Below are 15418 nucleotides of genomic sequence, written 5' to 3' on the forward strand. Positions count from 1 at the left end.
AAGAGTCACCCAGTGTTTCTTCAATAGCATGGAAGAGCACTTAGACCCTGCACAGACGGTAACCACAGCCTCCCTCAGGCCAGGATGAGGCTATGGAACAATGCTTCTCAAGCCTCTGTGCACAATGGTGTCACTTGAGCAGCTTTACAAAATGACTGCCTGGATCTCACCCTCAGAGAACCTGAATTCACAGGTCTGGGGTGTAGACTTGGCCTTGGGAGTATTATTATAAGTTCCCAGGTGATATCAGTGAGCAGTTACGGCAGGGACCAGGTCTGGGTACTGTGGGTCAGAGGCCCTGGAGAGTTGGGAAGAAGGTGAACGAAGGCCAGACCCTCATATAGTCCATTTTAGATGAATTCTACACATGGAGAACAGACTCATGGTTGCCAAGGGGGAGCAGGGATGCGAGAGGGATGGATTGGAAGTTTGGGATTAGCACATGCGAACTAATGTATGTAGGATGGATTAACAGCAGGATCCTACCATATAGCACAGGGAACTACATTCAACATGAAACTACCAGCAGAAATTAACACAGCATTAAAAGTCAAGTATACTTCAATAAAATTTAAAAATAAAAGTCTGCAAAGAGCCACACTGTATATGTGTGCTAAATCACTCAGTCGTGTCCAACTCTTTGAGACCCCATGGACTGTACCCCGCCAGGGTCCTCTGTCTGTGGAATTTTCCAGGCAAGAACACTGGAGTGGGTTGCCATTTCCTCCTCCAGGGGATCGTCCTGACCCAGGGATCGAGCCCCAGTCTCCTGCATCTCCTGCACTGCAGGCAGATTCTTTACCACTGAGCCATCTGGGAAGCAACAGATACATTAGTAGGTACAAAATGAAAAGGGAGGATGCCCAGAGCTAGAGCAAACACCAGGCCGACCTGCTCAATTTGTGGAGGACGGCAGGCCACTCCCTCCGAGTGATGAGCGTGAGAGATGCTCCACGTGTGCAGGGGACTCTGAGGCAGCCTCTTCCGGGTGAGGGAGCTGCTCTGAGAGGGGAGGCTCCTGCCCATTCCTGCCCCTCAGCCTTGGCCACCGGAGCCTGTGAGTAACGGGACCTGTCCTGACAGTACTGTCCTTTGACTTAAGACCATGCAAGACTGCGGTCACAAAACCAGCTGTGGGTCAGAGCTAAGGAAGTGGTGGCACTGGAGTCCGGGTAAACCAGAGTCCTGGTAAAAACAGAAGGGAGAAGTGGGGGCTGTGGCTGAGAAGTTAGCACCATTTAAAGAGTGAAAACTCCATAAAGAATGAAACGGACGGCACTTCACAAAGACAGTATACAGTGGCACAGGCTCAGCCCACGACCATCCCTCGAGCCCTGCTTTGGAGCTTTGGTGGCTGGGGCTGCTGTTGGGAAAACTGCAACCAGCAAAATGCACATACATTTTCCGAGCTGGGGAGGAGGGCTACCCGAGCCCCTCTCTGGGTTGGTGTCTCTGGAAAGTTCTAGCATGTGGCCCAGGAAAAGAACCAGAGTTCCCTATCAGCCCCAGAGTTCCCTACAGCCAATTAATAGCACAACCTGGGGAGGCACTGCTTCATAGGAACAAAAGTCCTGAGAGCAGGCTCACCTGTGCTCTGCTGCAGGGACGGGAAGGAACCACCAAGCATGCAACTTAAAAGTGGCCCAGGCAAGCGAAGATGCTGTTCACCTCAGCTGGGGTTTGCCATCTCTGACTTTGAATCCAGGAAAGCCCACAGCATCCAGGAGTGGGGTGCAGACAGGGTGGGAGAGGGTGTCCCCACTGCAGACTCTGGCTAGTTTCACACGTTGCCAGCTTTACATCCTGCAAAATTAACGTCCGTGAGGAAAAGCAGTATTTATGAGCACCTGCTGTGTGCCTGGAGTGGAGCCACACAGACTTCCCATGTCCACCTCATCTGTTTCTCCTCAGAGCCCCATGAGGTGGGGCTCAATTTATAGGGAAGAAGTCTGGGGCTCAGACTATATGCTTCTGTGAAACTGAGATGATGAAAACCATGCACGTGACTGAAATCCATCTGAATCCCCATGTTGGGGTGAACTCTCCTGGCATTAGTGCAGCTGACTCAGCACAGCCAGTCACACACCGTGGAGCCCCTGGGAACTGAGGTGCAAGCCCGCCTGTGCTCCCGGTGCCCCAACGACTCTGGGTCTCCTCTCTCTGGATCCAGTCTCCACTGTGAAAGTAGAAAGTGAAAGTTGCTCAATCACGTTCGACTCTTTGCAACCCCATGGACTGTAGCCCATCAGGCTCCTCTATCCACGGAATTCTCCAGGCAAGAATACTACGGAGTGGGTTGCCATTCCCTTCCCAGGGGATGTTCCTAACCCAGGGATAGAACCTGGGTCTCCTCCACTGCAGGCAGATTCTTTACTGTCTAAGCCATCCCTGGATGACCTCAAAACCAAACTTTTCACTCTGGCCTCCAGGATTCCCAGTCCATGGACAAACACTTCAACGTGTTCCCTCTCCCTCTGCAGACGGCTGTCTCCTCTCTGGGGGACATTGATTCCGAAACAACAGCAACAACCTGTTTGCTCCATGCTCCATGGACTTCACAGTCAGGAGAAAGGATGGAGTCTCTTTCCTACTGTTGGGGCACTGCTGCCAGGTCACTGCCCTTGCACGAATGCCCACTCTGTAGTACATCAGGCCATCAGGCCCCACCAGCCTCTGTCTCCACCCTCTGTCCCCATCCCCCAATGGCTCTGGTGAATCCTGTCTCACAATCTTCATGTCATTAGACCACCACCATCCTGGGGGAGCTTCGAAATCCACAAAGACGGACCCAACAATCTGGCTTTGGCATGCATGTGTCATCACCAATCATCTTGTCCATGAATAAATCCATCCACCCCTGTGAGCACACCCTCAGCCTGTCCTTGGTCTTGTGACTCACTCTTTGAAATCTTGATTCTGAACACAGCCTCTTTCTCCATAAGTGCAAACACACCACCTCGACCCAGCCTAGTTCCCTGCCCTCTGACCTGGTTTCTCTGGACCTGTCACCGGCCTCTTCTTTAGTCCCTCCCTCCTCTGAACCACGTCAGCTGCCCCCTTGATGATAAATCTTATTTTCCAGGGCCCCTTGCTGCATATGCCTGGTAACTCCCACCTGAAATGAAACCAGCTGTCGCAGTCTCCAGGCCTACATCTGGGTTCCTGATAGAAAAAAATAAAACCATAAAACTATTAATACATAGAAGAGTAGCACAGAGAATTTGTCATAATAGCTAATATTTAGTAATAGTCGAGTGCTTCACCAAATGCTTAGGGGGCATGGCACGGATTATTTCATCTTCAGAACCACTCCGTGCAGTAGAGATTAATATTATTCTTGTCTTCAAGGGGAAGAAGCCGTGTCTTCAAGAGGTCAAAACAGGGCTACCCTGACAGAGCGGGGAGAACGAGGGGGCCCAGGTTCACAGGCCAGTTGTCTGGTGGCCCAGCGGCCACACCCTGGTCACCAGCCACAGTCAGCCTTCTCCGTCTCAACGGGGCCCTGGGCGTTGCCTGTAAGCAGCTGCCTATGACCTCATCACCAAGGTTCCTACCTTTCCTCTCCCTCTCAACAGATGGTTGTGCCTCCTAATAACAGACAGAATCGGAGCCATCAGACCTCTCGTCCTGCTCTCCTGCCGCCACGGCACACACTCACCCGCGTCGCTGTCCACGGCCACCTCTCCTGCCCGTTACAACGTGACATTTTTACAGAGAACAGGCACAACTATACGACAACAGAGTGTTCTTTCCAAGGAGAGAATGAAACCATTTTATTAGGGGGAATGTTAAAACAAAGCCATATACAATTTGTAACAAATACAATTGTTTGTTCCCTAGTTCTGAATAATTACAGTATATACAAATTCAGTAAGGCACTGGTTCCCCAAAAGAACACAAATGAGTCTTCTTTTGAAACAGACAACAAAATCCCTTATATAGTCTAACTTTTCTCCAAAAAATATGGCATTTTTGTTTTGTTTTACAAAAGGAATCATAAGTGCTAAATTAAGTCACTTCTGATGCCTTCCTTCCTTTCCACGGCTATGTGACTAAGTTTTCTAAGGAGCTATAACTATAGAATTTTTCAAGTTTAAAAAACTGTACTTCTTTCAGTGCCTTTCCACCTACCAACAAAGAACAGACCAACAACACAAAACACTGTCACTTCTAACGAATATGCATGACTCTAGAAACATGAGAGTCGATCAGTATTCAGTCCTCGCTCTACCTGCTTACGCAGCAATTGAAACGTGTCGAAGAATTCCCTGTAAATAAAATCTTAGCGTATTTTATAAGAAGTTTTGTTTTGAGAATAAAAAGAATGGTCACTAGTGTCTTTCAAGCAGCGCGTTTCAGGAGGTCAGAGACCTGTCTCCTCACACACAATGTTCATACAACACTGCTGCCTGTGATGCAACAATCTACACCCTTTTATATAAATAAATATTATGTTTCACTTAGTACTTTATCATCCATAATATTTTACTCTCTAATCCACATAATGGAGTTGTGCCAGACTCCAAACTGAACATAGTATTTATATATACATATATTTATATAATATACACACACATACATAAACTATAAACCCAAATATCTTAGCATACAAAACTTATATTAGCTAACAAGTAATATTTTAGGATTCCTTTGCAGGGAAAAGGTTAGAAGAAAATTTTAGTCTTTGAAATCGTCCTGAAAGTAAGCAATCATCTACAGTATTTCCAGGTCCCCACTATTCTATTGAGAGACAAAACAAAAAAATAAAATTCACTTCTGAGCTACCAGAAATGTAAAAATCAAAATTAATTATTTGGAAGTGAGTAGGTAGTCTCTTTAAGAACAATTTAATATTTCCTAAGTGAGGTGGATTTTGGTAAGACAGGAAAAAAAATCTATTCATAAATAAATTCTTATATCATTAAAACACAATAGTAATTAACATGTCTTTTTAAGTATACCAGGAATAATTTTTAAATGTCCACAGTGAGTATACCAGGTTGGGAATTAGAGAGTAAGCTATCCATTTTTCTAAAGCAACCAAACAAATTATATGAAAGAAATTTGGACACTATCTTAATTTCTTTCCATTTTTCACAGGAACCAACACATCCCTAGAAATCTAGCTTACCTTCAAATCATCACCTCTCCACAGTATATTCTGATTTGAAGTTATCCATGTATAAGAACTTATGAAAAACAAAACCACATTGTTACCTAAGCACTAAGCCCAAACATCACCTAAATTTAGGGAAAATCAAGAAACACAAACATGCCCCCACTTAACTGACATAAATGTGTACTTATTTGTTTTGCAGATGGTCTGATTAGAGGCACTGAAGTTTCTCTCCTAGGCTCAGATGATTATTACACTTAGCTTTAGCCACATACTCCCTTCTAAGCAATCACAAAGAATATTTGACCTAAGAAAAGGGAACATTTACACTATTATTCAGGTTATCTTAATATCAGTAAAAGCAGCATTCTAATCATATTTGGAACCAACTGTTTTTAATCTTTGAAAAAGCAGAAACTTTTTTTTTTCATATTCAAGGATTAAGCAAATATTGTTACAAAGGAGCTGTGGTTATGAAGCATTGGGGAGTGAATGCTGAATACAGAACACTGCTTCCCCCAGACGGTAAGCACAGCTCACAGTCAGTCTCTGCCTTCGGAGGCTTTCTGGAGGAACCAGTCACCAGCTGCAAGCTCACTTCAGAAGTCAGGAAAATATTTTCTCATTTTTCATGCAGCTGTCACATTTCCAAAAACTCTCCATCCTTCAGCCACCAAGTGGGGAAATGAAAATGCGTTATAAAACACTGCCCCCTGGAGTATTCTGGGAAGAATAGAATTGCTGTTTTGGCGGGGGGGGGGGCGGGGGGCTGGGGTGTTTAAGGGCAAAGAGGAGGGGCTTCCCAATTCTTTGCTAAACACAACAGAATTCTAAGAAGCAAAAAAAAACCACAGTCGGGAAGCAAATGAATAAGGTTCAGAGGGATGTGTACAATTGTACCCTTTATTATGCTCCTGTTGTTAAGGAATACTAGCCCTGTCAATGATTTGACTCCTGCTGCTCCAAAGTTTTTATGCCTACATAACTGAATAGCTGGAGAGATGTTCTGCACAAGTGCCACGGAGAAGAAAACAATAATAAATTAAAAAGTGAGTTGAACATCATGAAAATAAAAATAAACTGAGTCAGCACTCCTGTGATGCTATCACCTAAGACTTACATCCTCCATCTGTATCTATTCTAGACTCAGTCACGACAGCCATAATATCTTGTGGTCTCCACTAGCATTCCTCTGCTGTTCCATTTGGAGGTTATATTTATCTAATTAAAATTAGTTCAATTAACCTGATGTAAGTTTCCTGTCCTCTAAACTCAGACAGAGAAAAGGCAGATAATAACTCAAAGAAACCCTCTTCGTACACAGTAAGTCATGCACACCTTTCCCCCTGCGCCCGAGGAGGTCTCTTCTGCACACCTAAGACATAAGCCACGTGCACCTCCATCCTCACCGCCTACCTTTCTGACACCATCTTCTTAGAGCACAAGAGCAAAGTATCTCTATTTTAAAGCGCCTTGTCTTCGACACAACTGACAGCCACTTAATATTGATCCTTTCATTTGAGAGATCAAAAGCATGCAGGGGTTCAACGTCCTACACACAAAAGCTTTGTGTTTAATGAAAGAAAAACCCTAACAGAATCAGAAATACAAAGTGGTTCTGAAGAACAGTGTTAACATTTACTTCTAGTAGAGTCACGCAAAACCTTCATTTGTCCCACATCCTCTGAAGCTGCAGGAGGTCACGGGTGGGAATCCCCAGAGGTGGTCCCACACAGGTGGTGCTGGCACCCAGGTGCGTTCACATTGCTGCGGCTGCCCCAGTGCAGGGCTGGCCAGAGTGGTCTGAGGAGGCAGGGGCACGTCGGGGCTTTTAAGATGAGTTCCATTCGGTTCTCCGGCTTCAATGATTGTCTTTTGGTTGGTAGAGTGCAACAACATTTTACCAATGGAAACACATATTTTAATTTACCTTCCAGCAGAGTTTCTGGGAAGAACTTTAGTTGTTATTCTTTAAACTAAAATAGTATATACCTTGAAACATTTACATTTTTGTTTTATTTTGGCAAAATTATCTTTTGAGGAAAAAAAAAGGCAATCCCAAAATACTGGGCTTTCTTAGAAAGCAACATGCATCATATCTTGAACAAATTACCCAGGCAGTTTCTCCCTCCTACAGACAGACACGAGGAATCCGTGCTTCTGGAAACTTCTGTTTGTCCAGGCTGCTCCCTGAGAGGTAAGAATACACCCTCTGGGGAGCAGGAGGATGCGCGAGGCTGGTACTGTGGATGCTTCTGGAACATCTTTTGCTCTGCCCACAAACAGAAGAATATCTGCTGGCTTTGTCCAGAGACACTTACTCCTGCCTCAGAGCTTAATGTCCTGGGACTCTGACATTTTGGCCAGTGTCTTCTTAACCCGTAGGGCTGTCAGTCTTGAGGCAGGATTGTGAGCCCAGCATTCCGTCATGAGTTTCCCCATCTGCCTGAGACACTGCAGGAAGGAAAAGGAAAACTGGACTTACACGAGAGAAACGTATGATCTGTAAGGCTGGCACTCGATACTGGCTTTTAGTTCTGGGTTTCTGAAATCTGAATGTACTTTTAAAAGACAGTCTTAAAAGCATGTAGGCATAAAATTCCATAAAAATTCCTTTCTCATGCAAATCTTAAAGGACTAAAACAAATTTTCATGTCTTCCTTGTGATAGGAGCAAGCAGGTGGCTTTGCTGATTGTAGAAGAGTGTCTTTGAAGTCAGATTAAACAAATACAGAAATACCCAGGGAGCCTGTATTCCACTGCACACTCCCGGACTGTCTCTAACACTCGATGAACTTAAATCTTTTATCTAATTCCATACTAGTCAAACAAACATGGTTATTCCTCAATCATAGCTGTCCGCTACAATAACAGCATCACACTATACCATTTAACAAGATTAATGACCTGTGCACAGCCTCACTACAAGTTTCTCCTGCGTTCTCCTGTGGCATGTCAATTATTGGCCTTCCTGTTGAAAAGCACCATTTCGTTTCATTAGAAATCCTCAGTGAAGGGACTCAGCAATATCAATGCCCATAATCACCTTCAAAATAATATAATCTCCAGCATCTTATAAAGCTTTCTGCACAGCTCACTGGGAAACATATGTATTATTTAGCATTTCAGTAACTGGCCACAAAACCAAAGAACCAAAAGTTATTTTTAAATGCAATTAACACTGAAGAATTAGTTTATAAACAGTGTTCTGTCCATTTGTCTGCACTGGCTTGGATACTGTTTGTTTTTTTTTTTTTTTTTCTTAAGGGATGCTTCAAACTCCTCTCAGAATGTGGCACTCCCCCAAGTGCTGCCAGACACTCCAGGTCTGAGGGGTCCAGAGTTTTCCAGGGTGGATGGAGAAGGGGTGAGCAAGGCGCAGAGGGGGCAGGAGAGGCAAGACTGGCCGGCTCACTTCCTGCTTCCGGGCAGCTCCTCTCAGACCTGCTGTGTAGGTTTCACCAGGATGCACTCAGAGCCCGACTGAGCGTGGGTTTGTTCCCACAGCATCACGTCATCCTTATTAAGGAAGACCCACAGCACAGTCAGGCATCTCACCTAGGTCACCCTGTACCACTTCGGTGTACAGAAAACTCAGTTCTTCAGACGCCTACCTCTTCTCTCATTAAATGAGAGAATGCTGTATGTGAGTCTGTCATGGAGAAAATTCATGATATTTTACACACGCACATTCGGAGAAGTAACAGCCTCTATGCAAGTGTCAGGACATCACCAGTAAATTAAATCATGTTATCAGTTATGTCGGCTAAATACTGACCCACTCAATGTATTTTGGAAGCAGCAAAATCAAATAGGAGAAAGGAACAGATAATGTAACATACTGCACTTATATCCAAATAAATTCCTGCAATGACACACCATTATCGTCCCAACAGAGAAAACGAATTCCTGCAATAAGTATTTGGAATTTTGGCAAAAGGAGAAAAGACCTCCAACCTCACCTCGTCGCTGCTCCACCGGTTGGGGAAGGAGGGCCGCAGCTTCTTGATACACACGATCTCTCTCATGTCCTCATAAGAGGGGTCACTGGGCACCAGGTCATGATAGGGGAGCTGATATTCTTCCACTATACCTGAAAATATGATCTTAATAAGGTTATTATTTTCTCTGAAGAGGAAATAAAAGTCTAACAAACAAACTGTTCTCAGAGGAAATTTCTATCAGCACCAAAGACAAGTTCAGGTTGAAAAACAGCAAAAAAAAAAAAAAAAAGCCACAAAACCCCACCAACCTTGAAAAAAATGGGCCCAAATGACATTCAAAAAATGAATAAAAAGCACATGGAAAAATTATTATACACCTTCAAGCCTTTTTTCCTAACTTCTAAAAGCTAAGTAAACAAACATCTCAAATTTACTTCTGATTTTATAATTGCTCTTGTACTCTGTGCCAAAATTTTAAAAATCTATATAAATCTTGTGCAAATTTGGCAGACACACCCCAAACTCATTCTGTACAATATGTAACTATTTCTATTACTGCAATATGAGATTATGAATCTCATAATAAATTTGGCAGTGTATCCTCAGTTCAGTTCAGTTTAGTCATTCAGTCGTGTCCGACTCTTTGTGACCCCAGGAATCGCAGCACGCCAGGCCTCCCTGTCCATCACAAACTCCCCAAGTTCACTCAGACTCAAGTCCATCGAGTCGGTGATGCCATCCAGCCATCTCATCCTCTGGCGTCCCCTTCTCCTCCTGCCCCCAATCCCTCCCAGCATCAGAGTCTTTTCCAATGAGTCAGCTCTTTGCATGAGGTGGCCAAAGTACTGGAGTTTCAGCTTCAGCATCATTCCCTCCAAAGAAATCCCAGGGCTGATCTCCTTCAGAATGGACTGGTTGGATCTCCTTGCAGTCCAAGGGACTCTCAAGAGTCTTCTCCAACAGCACAGTTCAAAAGCATCAATTCTTCGGCGCTCAGCCTTCTTCACAGTCCAACTCTCACATCCATACATGACCACAGGAAAAACCATAGCCTTGACTAGACGGACCTTTGTTGGCAAAGTAATATCTCTGCTTTTCAATATGCTATCTAGGTTGGGCATAACTTTCCTTCCAAGGAGCAAGCATCTTTTAATTTCATGGCTGCATAACATAATGTCAGATGTACACTTTCTTTCTGCTTAATCATCAGAATGTATTCTTACATACTGAAAATTTAGAATACTATATTCCAGGTGGTGCTAGTGGTAAAGAATCTGCCTCCCAATGCAGGAGACATAAGAGACATGGGTTTGATCCCTGGGTTGGGAAGATCCCCTGGAGAATGGCATGGCAGCCCACTCCAGTATTCTGGCCTGGAAAATCCCATGAACAGAGGAGCCTGGTGGGCTATAGTCCATGTGGGTCGTAGAGCTGGACACAACTGAGTGACTAACACTTTATTATGTCCTTTCTTGTAAATTCAAACCCATTTATAATCATGAAGGACCAGAAGGTTCAAAAGTTTTCTCAGATCACTCCAACTCACCATTTATTCTGTCCCCTGCTGAGATTATAGATCAAAAATATATGTACTATCTACATTACTAATTCCTTCTGCTGTGTGTCATCTCCACATAAGACAATGAAAGCAAAGGTCTCCTGGACAGGAGATGCTCATTTCATTCCCATTCTTCCTCCCTTCCTAATCCTCAAAATGATGGTTCTGGAAATCTTAAGCGAGGATGCTGTTGATCTCATTCAGCTCAGATTTTCCTTGGTGCCTAATGCTGGTGCCTTACCTGGCTGGACGGATGCATGGTGGTGGGGTGGGGGTACAGGCCACCACAGACACAGAGCCAACCACACAAAATTATCAATTCACAGGAGTCTGTCTTTGCGCTCTAGGCCTTACTCCTCTCTCCTTATCACGCAATAGCATTATCAAAATTTTCCACAACTGCTGCCTTTGTGTCTGAAACTTCAAAAATTTCTCTTTTCTCCCAAAGTCTGAAAGGCCTATACCTGGATATGTCTGCTTCACCCAGAAGTATCCAGACTAGAAAGATAAACCCCAAATTTCCAATATCCTCACAAAGGAGAATGTTAGAGAACAGAATCTCTGTGCTTGTCTCCTCTGGAAGAGCAAAGAAACTCATCTGCTGAGAGTCTATGATCTGCAAGGCGTGAATAGTATATGTTATAATTTATCTTATTAGATTCTCAAAACTATGTTTATAAGATAGCACTATACAGATGAGTAAAGCTGATTTTGAAAGATTAAGTAACTTGCCCGATGCCATACAGTTGGTCTTAGACAGAGCCGGGTCTTTCTGACAAATATACATCAATCTCATATGGAGATAAGGGAACATGTTAGTACCTCTCTAACCCCCACAGGCAAAGACAGCCCTAGAAAAGCAACTAATACTCTGCTGTCTACATAAGGTTGGCTTGTTTCCTAAGTAGAGAATCCTGGCTCCTGTATTCCTGCACACAAGCTTTCAAATAAAGGCTTCTTGTAGCCCTATTCACTTTTAGATGTTCAAGAAAACATAATTAGAAAAGTAATCTACACTCTACTACTCCTTTAACTTCTGTAAACCTATCTTAATAAAAAAATAAGTGTAAGCATATTATTCAAAAACAGACTCGTTTACTCTTAATAAAGCATGAAATCATAATTACAAAAGGAGATTTATAAAATATCTGTTTAGGAAACTTGTCCTGCATTCGCTTTCCTTTTGACCTAAAGACGTCTCTTATTTCAGAGGGAAAGTTTTCTATTTTTAACTGCTTACACGAGGCACAGAGTTCCCAGAGTGATTAGAACGCATCATTGAAGATGATCTTTCTATGAAAGTATGAATACCTGTTGATCTGTTGTTTCTCCTTCGTATTTAAATATGACTCTAAACGTAAGTTAAGTCTCTACCAACCAAAATGAAAAGTAAAAATAATAGCTAACGTGTACTGAGTGCTCTTTATACACCAGGCAGTTTTAATTCTTTTTTACAATCATTGAAACCTCACAACAACCATCTGAGGTAGATACAATCATTCACGTCCTTCTGACAATAAGGAAACAGAAACAAAGAAAAATTTAGTAACGCATCAAAGGTTCACAAATAAATGGCAGGTCCAAGAAAAAAATCCCTGTACTAGTTAAGCGCCTGCTGCTCTCTCAGATCCCTGGATAAGCTCAAATTTTTGAGAAAGTGAGGAACCAGCCATCCTGAGGAAAGGCAGCAATGTTACTTTCTGAACCAGCACAACCAAAAGTAGAGGCATAAACAGGGCACTTGATACGGAAAAGCCTGCAACTCAGCTCCTCACCTAAAAGATGTTCAAATCTGCCGAGAGCAAATTATGCAGCAATAAACGAAACACTACAAAGTATTACCTCTGAATATTTAAAAAAATCTTTTCTTAGTTTTACTAAGGAATCCTTATGTTTACAGAAAAGTTATCATGAACAATAATGACACTTTTATGCTTTAATTTCCTTTTGATACAAACTGATGCTTTCAAGCTCATTTATGAGGACGTATCATAGAAATTCAAGAATTAGGGGCTTAAACAAGGGGTGTCCCCCCACATTGATGTGTCTCCCTTCATCTGTACAGAGGAAGCCACAGGGAAGGGGCCATTGATGTTCGGGGTGAGGCCAGAAGCTGGAAGGGGTAGGAAAGGGGGTTTGACTTGATGGAGTACCTGCTGGAGGAAAAGCTCAGGAGAGAAAGGAGACAATATACATGGTAGAAGGGGGTGAGCTCTGAAAAGGCCAGAGGAAGCTGGCAGTGTGCCTGAAAGAGACTCAGCAGTAGTAGCAGGCAGAGGGAAGGTGGCGAAGACCGTTCTAAGATGTTAAATCCCATGGTTTGGGAGGACTGTGATTGCATCAACAGAAATACAGGAGAAAATCAAATCAAATCTGATTTAGTAAACAATGCAATAACTCTGATTTCTGACCAGAGAGAAAGGATTTGCAGCAGCTCCAGGAGTATCACTGTCACTTACCTCCTGATACACATCTCCTAGCGACCTCCCAAAGGATGAGTCCAAAGCTGTACATGTCGGCCATGATGTAAGACTGAAAGTGGTTTCTATTCAAGCTCTCATCCAGCACTTCTGGAGGCATGTAGCGCTTGGTGCCAACTCGAGTGTTGGGTGGTATGTCAACTTCATTCGTGTCACTAAGGAGAAAGGCAGGCAAAGCGCTATCAGCTTTGAAGAGGACCAATGAATGACACGTCGGGGGATTCCTAATTCGGTGCTTTAGTGAAAGGTGAGAAAGGATATCCTTTCAAGGCGTAACGTTTCCCTAAAAAATTTCTTGCCAAAAGTTCAATAATCCCAGGTCAAAACCCAATGAAGATGACAAGCAGAATGAAGCTACAACATGTAAGATAGCACTGCCACAAGATCAGTGTAAACTCTACATTATTGCTATGAATAAATACCTATTCAATGTCAAAATCACCGTCCATCCCTTCATATATTAGCCCTTAAAACTGGCAGATGCACATGTGAATTTGGTTTATTTGAGACAGTATTTCTTAAGCCAAGTGTTGGAAGGCTTTTGCAGCTACAAACAAGTAAGAAGGGACAGGAGGAGAGGAATCAACGAAGATTTGCAAAGGTTTTACTTTGATAAGCAGAGACCTATAAAAAGGATTTCTACTAGCACTATTATTTCATAAACCAAATAACATGTATTTTTTAATAAAAAGGAAAATAACTGAATATATTATCTTTAGCTTCCAGACGATTTCACAACATGATCTATTAATTATTATTATTCTGCATAGACAGGGAGAAAATTCCTGATGGAAGGACAGTCATCTGCAGGCTGGCATGTGGGAACCATGGTCTCAGTGCAGTGAGCTGGAGCCGGAGCTGTGAACCCACTTTGCAAATCTGCCAAACTATGATTGCGTGAGAAGCTGACAATTAATGAGAGGAGACATGTAACATCACTTCCAGCACAATGCTAAGCACGCATCACGAGTTCAACAAGTCCCACAGCTCAAAAGAAACTAGTGGAAATAAGGAGCAATGAACCCCTGTTTTGATGGATGAATCAACTGCAAAACAGAAAAGATTAACAACAAAAAAACCTCATGATTAACCTGAAGTCTCTAGAAAATCTGTGATAAACCTTCCTTTCTCTTGATTCCCAAGAGTTTTTCTTTTTCTTTTCATCAGACTTCACTCACTCTCAACCACTGATATGTTTGTTCTTTTTCCTCAATGCAGAAAACAGCTGCATATATCAAATACCACACTGTTCATCATACTGCATCACAGACAACAGCAAATTTAGCAAAGCACAAGCTGGAATCAAGATTGCTGGGAGAAATATCAGCAACCTGAGATATGCAGATGATACCATTCTAATGGCAGAAAGTGAAAAGGAAATAAAAAGCCTCTTGATGAGGGTCAGAGAGGAGACTGAAAAAGCTGGCTTGAAACTCAACATTCAAAAAACTAAGATCATAGCATCCAGTCCCATCATTTCAAGGCAAACAGAAGAGGAACAATGGAAGCAGTGACAGATTTTATTTTCCTGGGCTCCAAAATCACTGCATAGGGTGACTGCAGCCATGAAATTAAAAGATGCTTGCTCCTTGGAAGAAGGGCTATGATAAACCTAGACAGCATATTAAAAAGCAGAGACATCATTTTGCCAACAAAGGTCTGTAAAGTCAAAGCTATGGTTTTTCGAGTAGTCATGGATAGATGTGAGAGGTAGGCCATAAAGAAGGCTAAGCACCAAAAAACTGATGCTTTCAAATTGTGTTTCAGAAGAAGACTCTTGAGAGTCCCTTGGACTGCAAGGAGATCAAACCAGTCAAGCCTAAAGGAAATCAACCCTGAATATTCATTGGAAGGATTGATGCCGAAGCTCCAATACTCTGGCCACCTGATGCAAAGGGAAGACTTAATGGAAAAGACCCTGAAGCTGGGAAAGATTGAAGGCCAAAGGAGAAGGTGGTGGCAGAGGATGAGATGGTTGGATGGCATCACCGACTCAGTAGACATGAGTCTGAGCAAACTCTGGGAGATAATGGAGGGGATCCTCGTGTGCTTCAGTCCACGAGGCGGCAAAGAGGTGGACAGGACTGAGCGACTGGGCAACCACCACCACACAGTGGCTTTGGGGGAAGAAAAAAAACAGCTTGGGGTCGGATCTTACTGCCTCAATCTCTATCTTCAAAAACATAAAACACAGTGTCATTGGGAAAATCTGAAGGGTGGCAGTTATCCCGCTGTAGATCGCAAAACTGTTAACATTTACTAAAACTTATAAAGCTTCATTCTTACTACCATTTAAAATTAGTTTCCATCTAAAATTCTT

At 43.1% G+C, this 15418-nt stretch overlaps 1 protein-coding gene across 28 annotated transcripts in view; it reads right to left on the reverse strand.

The window, feature by feature from the left end:
• Window positions 1-3745: 3745 nt before the first annotated feature.
• The window catches only part of BMPR1B (bone morphogenetic protein receptor type 1B), a 448735-nt gene continuing 437062 nt past the window's right edge, over window positions 3746-15418 (reverse strand). For all 28 annotated transcript variants that reach the window (XM_070790866.1, XM_019962429.2, XM_070790868.1 and 25 more), the window contains 3 exons: window positions 13078-13253; window positions 9079-9209; window positions 3746-7570 (listed from right to left, as the gene is read on the reverse strand). In XM_070790866.1, coding sequence (XP_070646967.1) covers window positions 7445-7570; window positions 9079-9209; window positions 13078-13253 — 433 coding nt within the window. In that variant the 3' untranslated portion in view covers window positions 3746-7444. The remainder of the gene's footprint in view (window positions 7571-9078; window positions 9210-13077; window positions 13254-15418) is intronic.

Source organism: Bos indicus, chromosome 6 (genome assembly GCF_029378745.1).
Source record: "Bos indicus isolate NIAB-ARS_2022 breed Sahiwal x Tharparkar chromosome 6, NIAB-ARS_B.indTharparkar_mat_pri_1.0, whole genome shotgun sequence".
NCBI classification, from domain to species: domain Eukaryota; kingdom Metazoa; phylum Chordata; class Mammalia; order Artiodactyla; family Bovidae; genus Bos; species Bos indicus.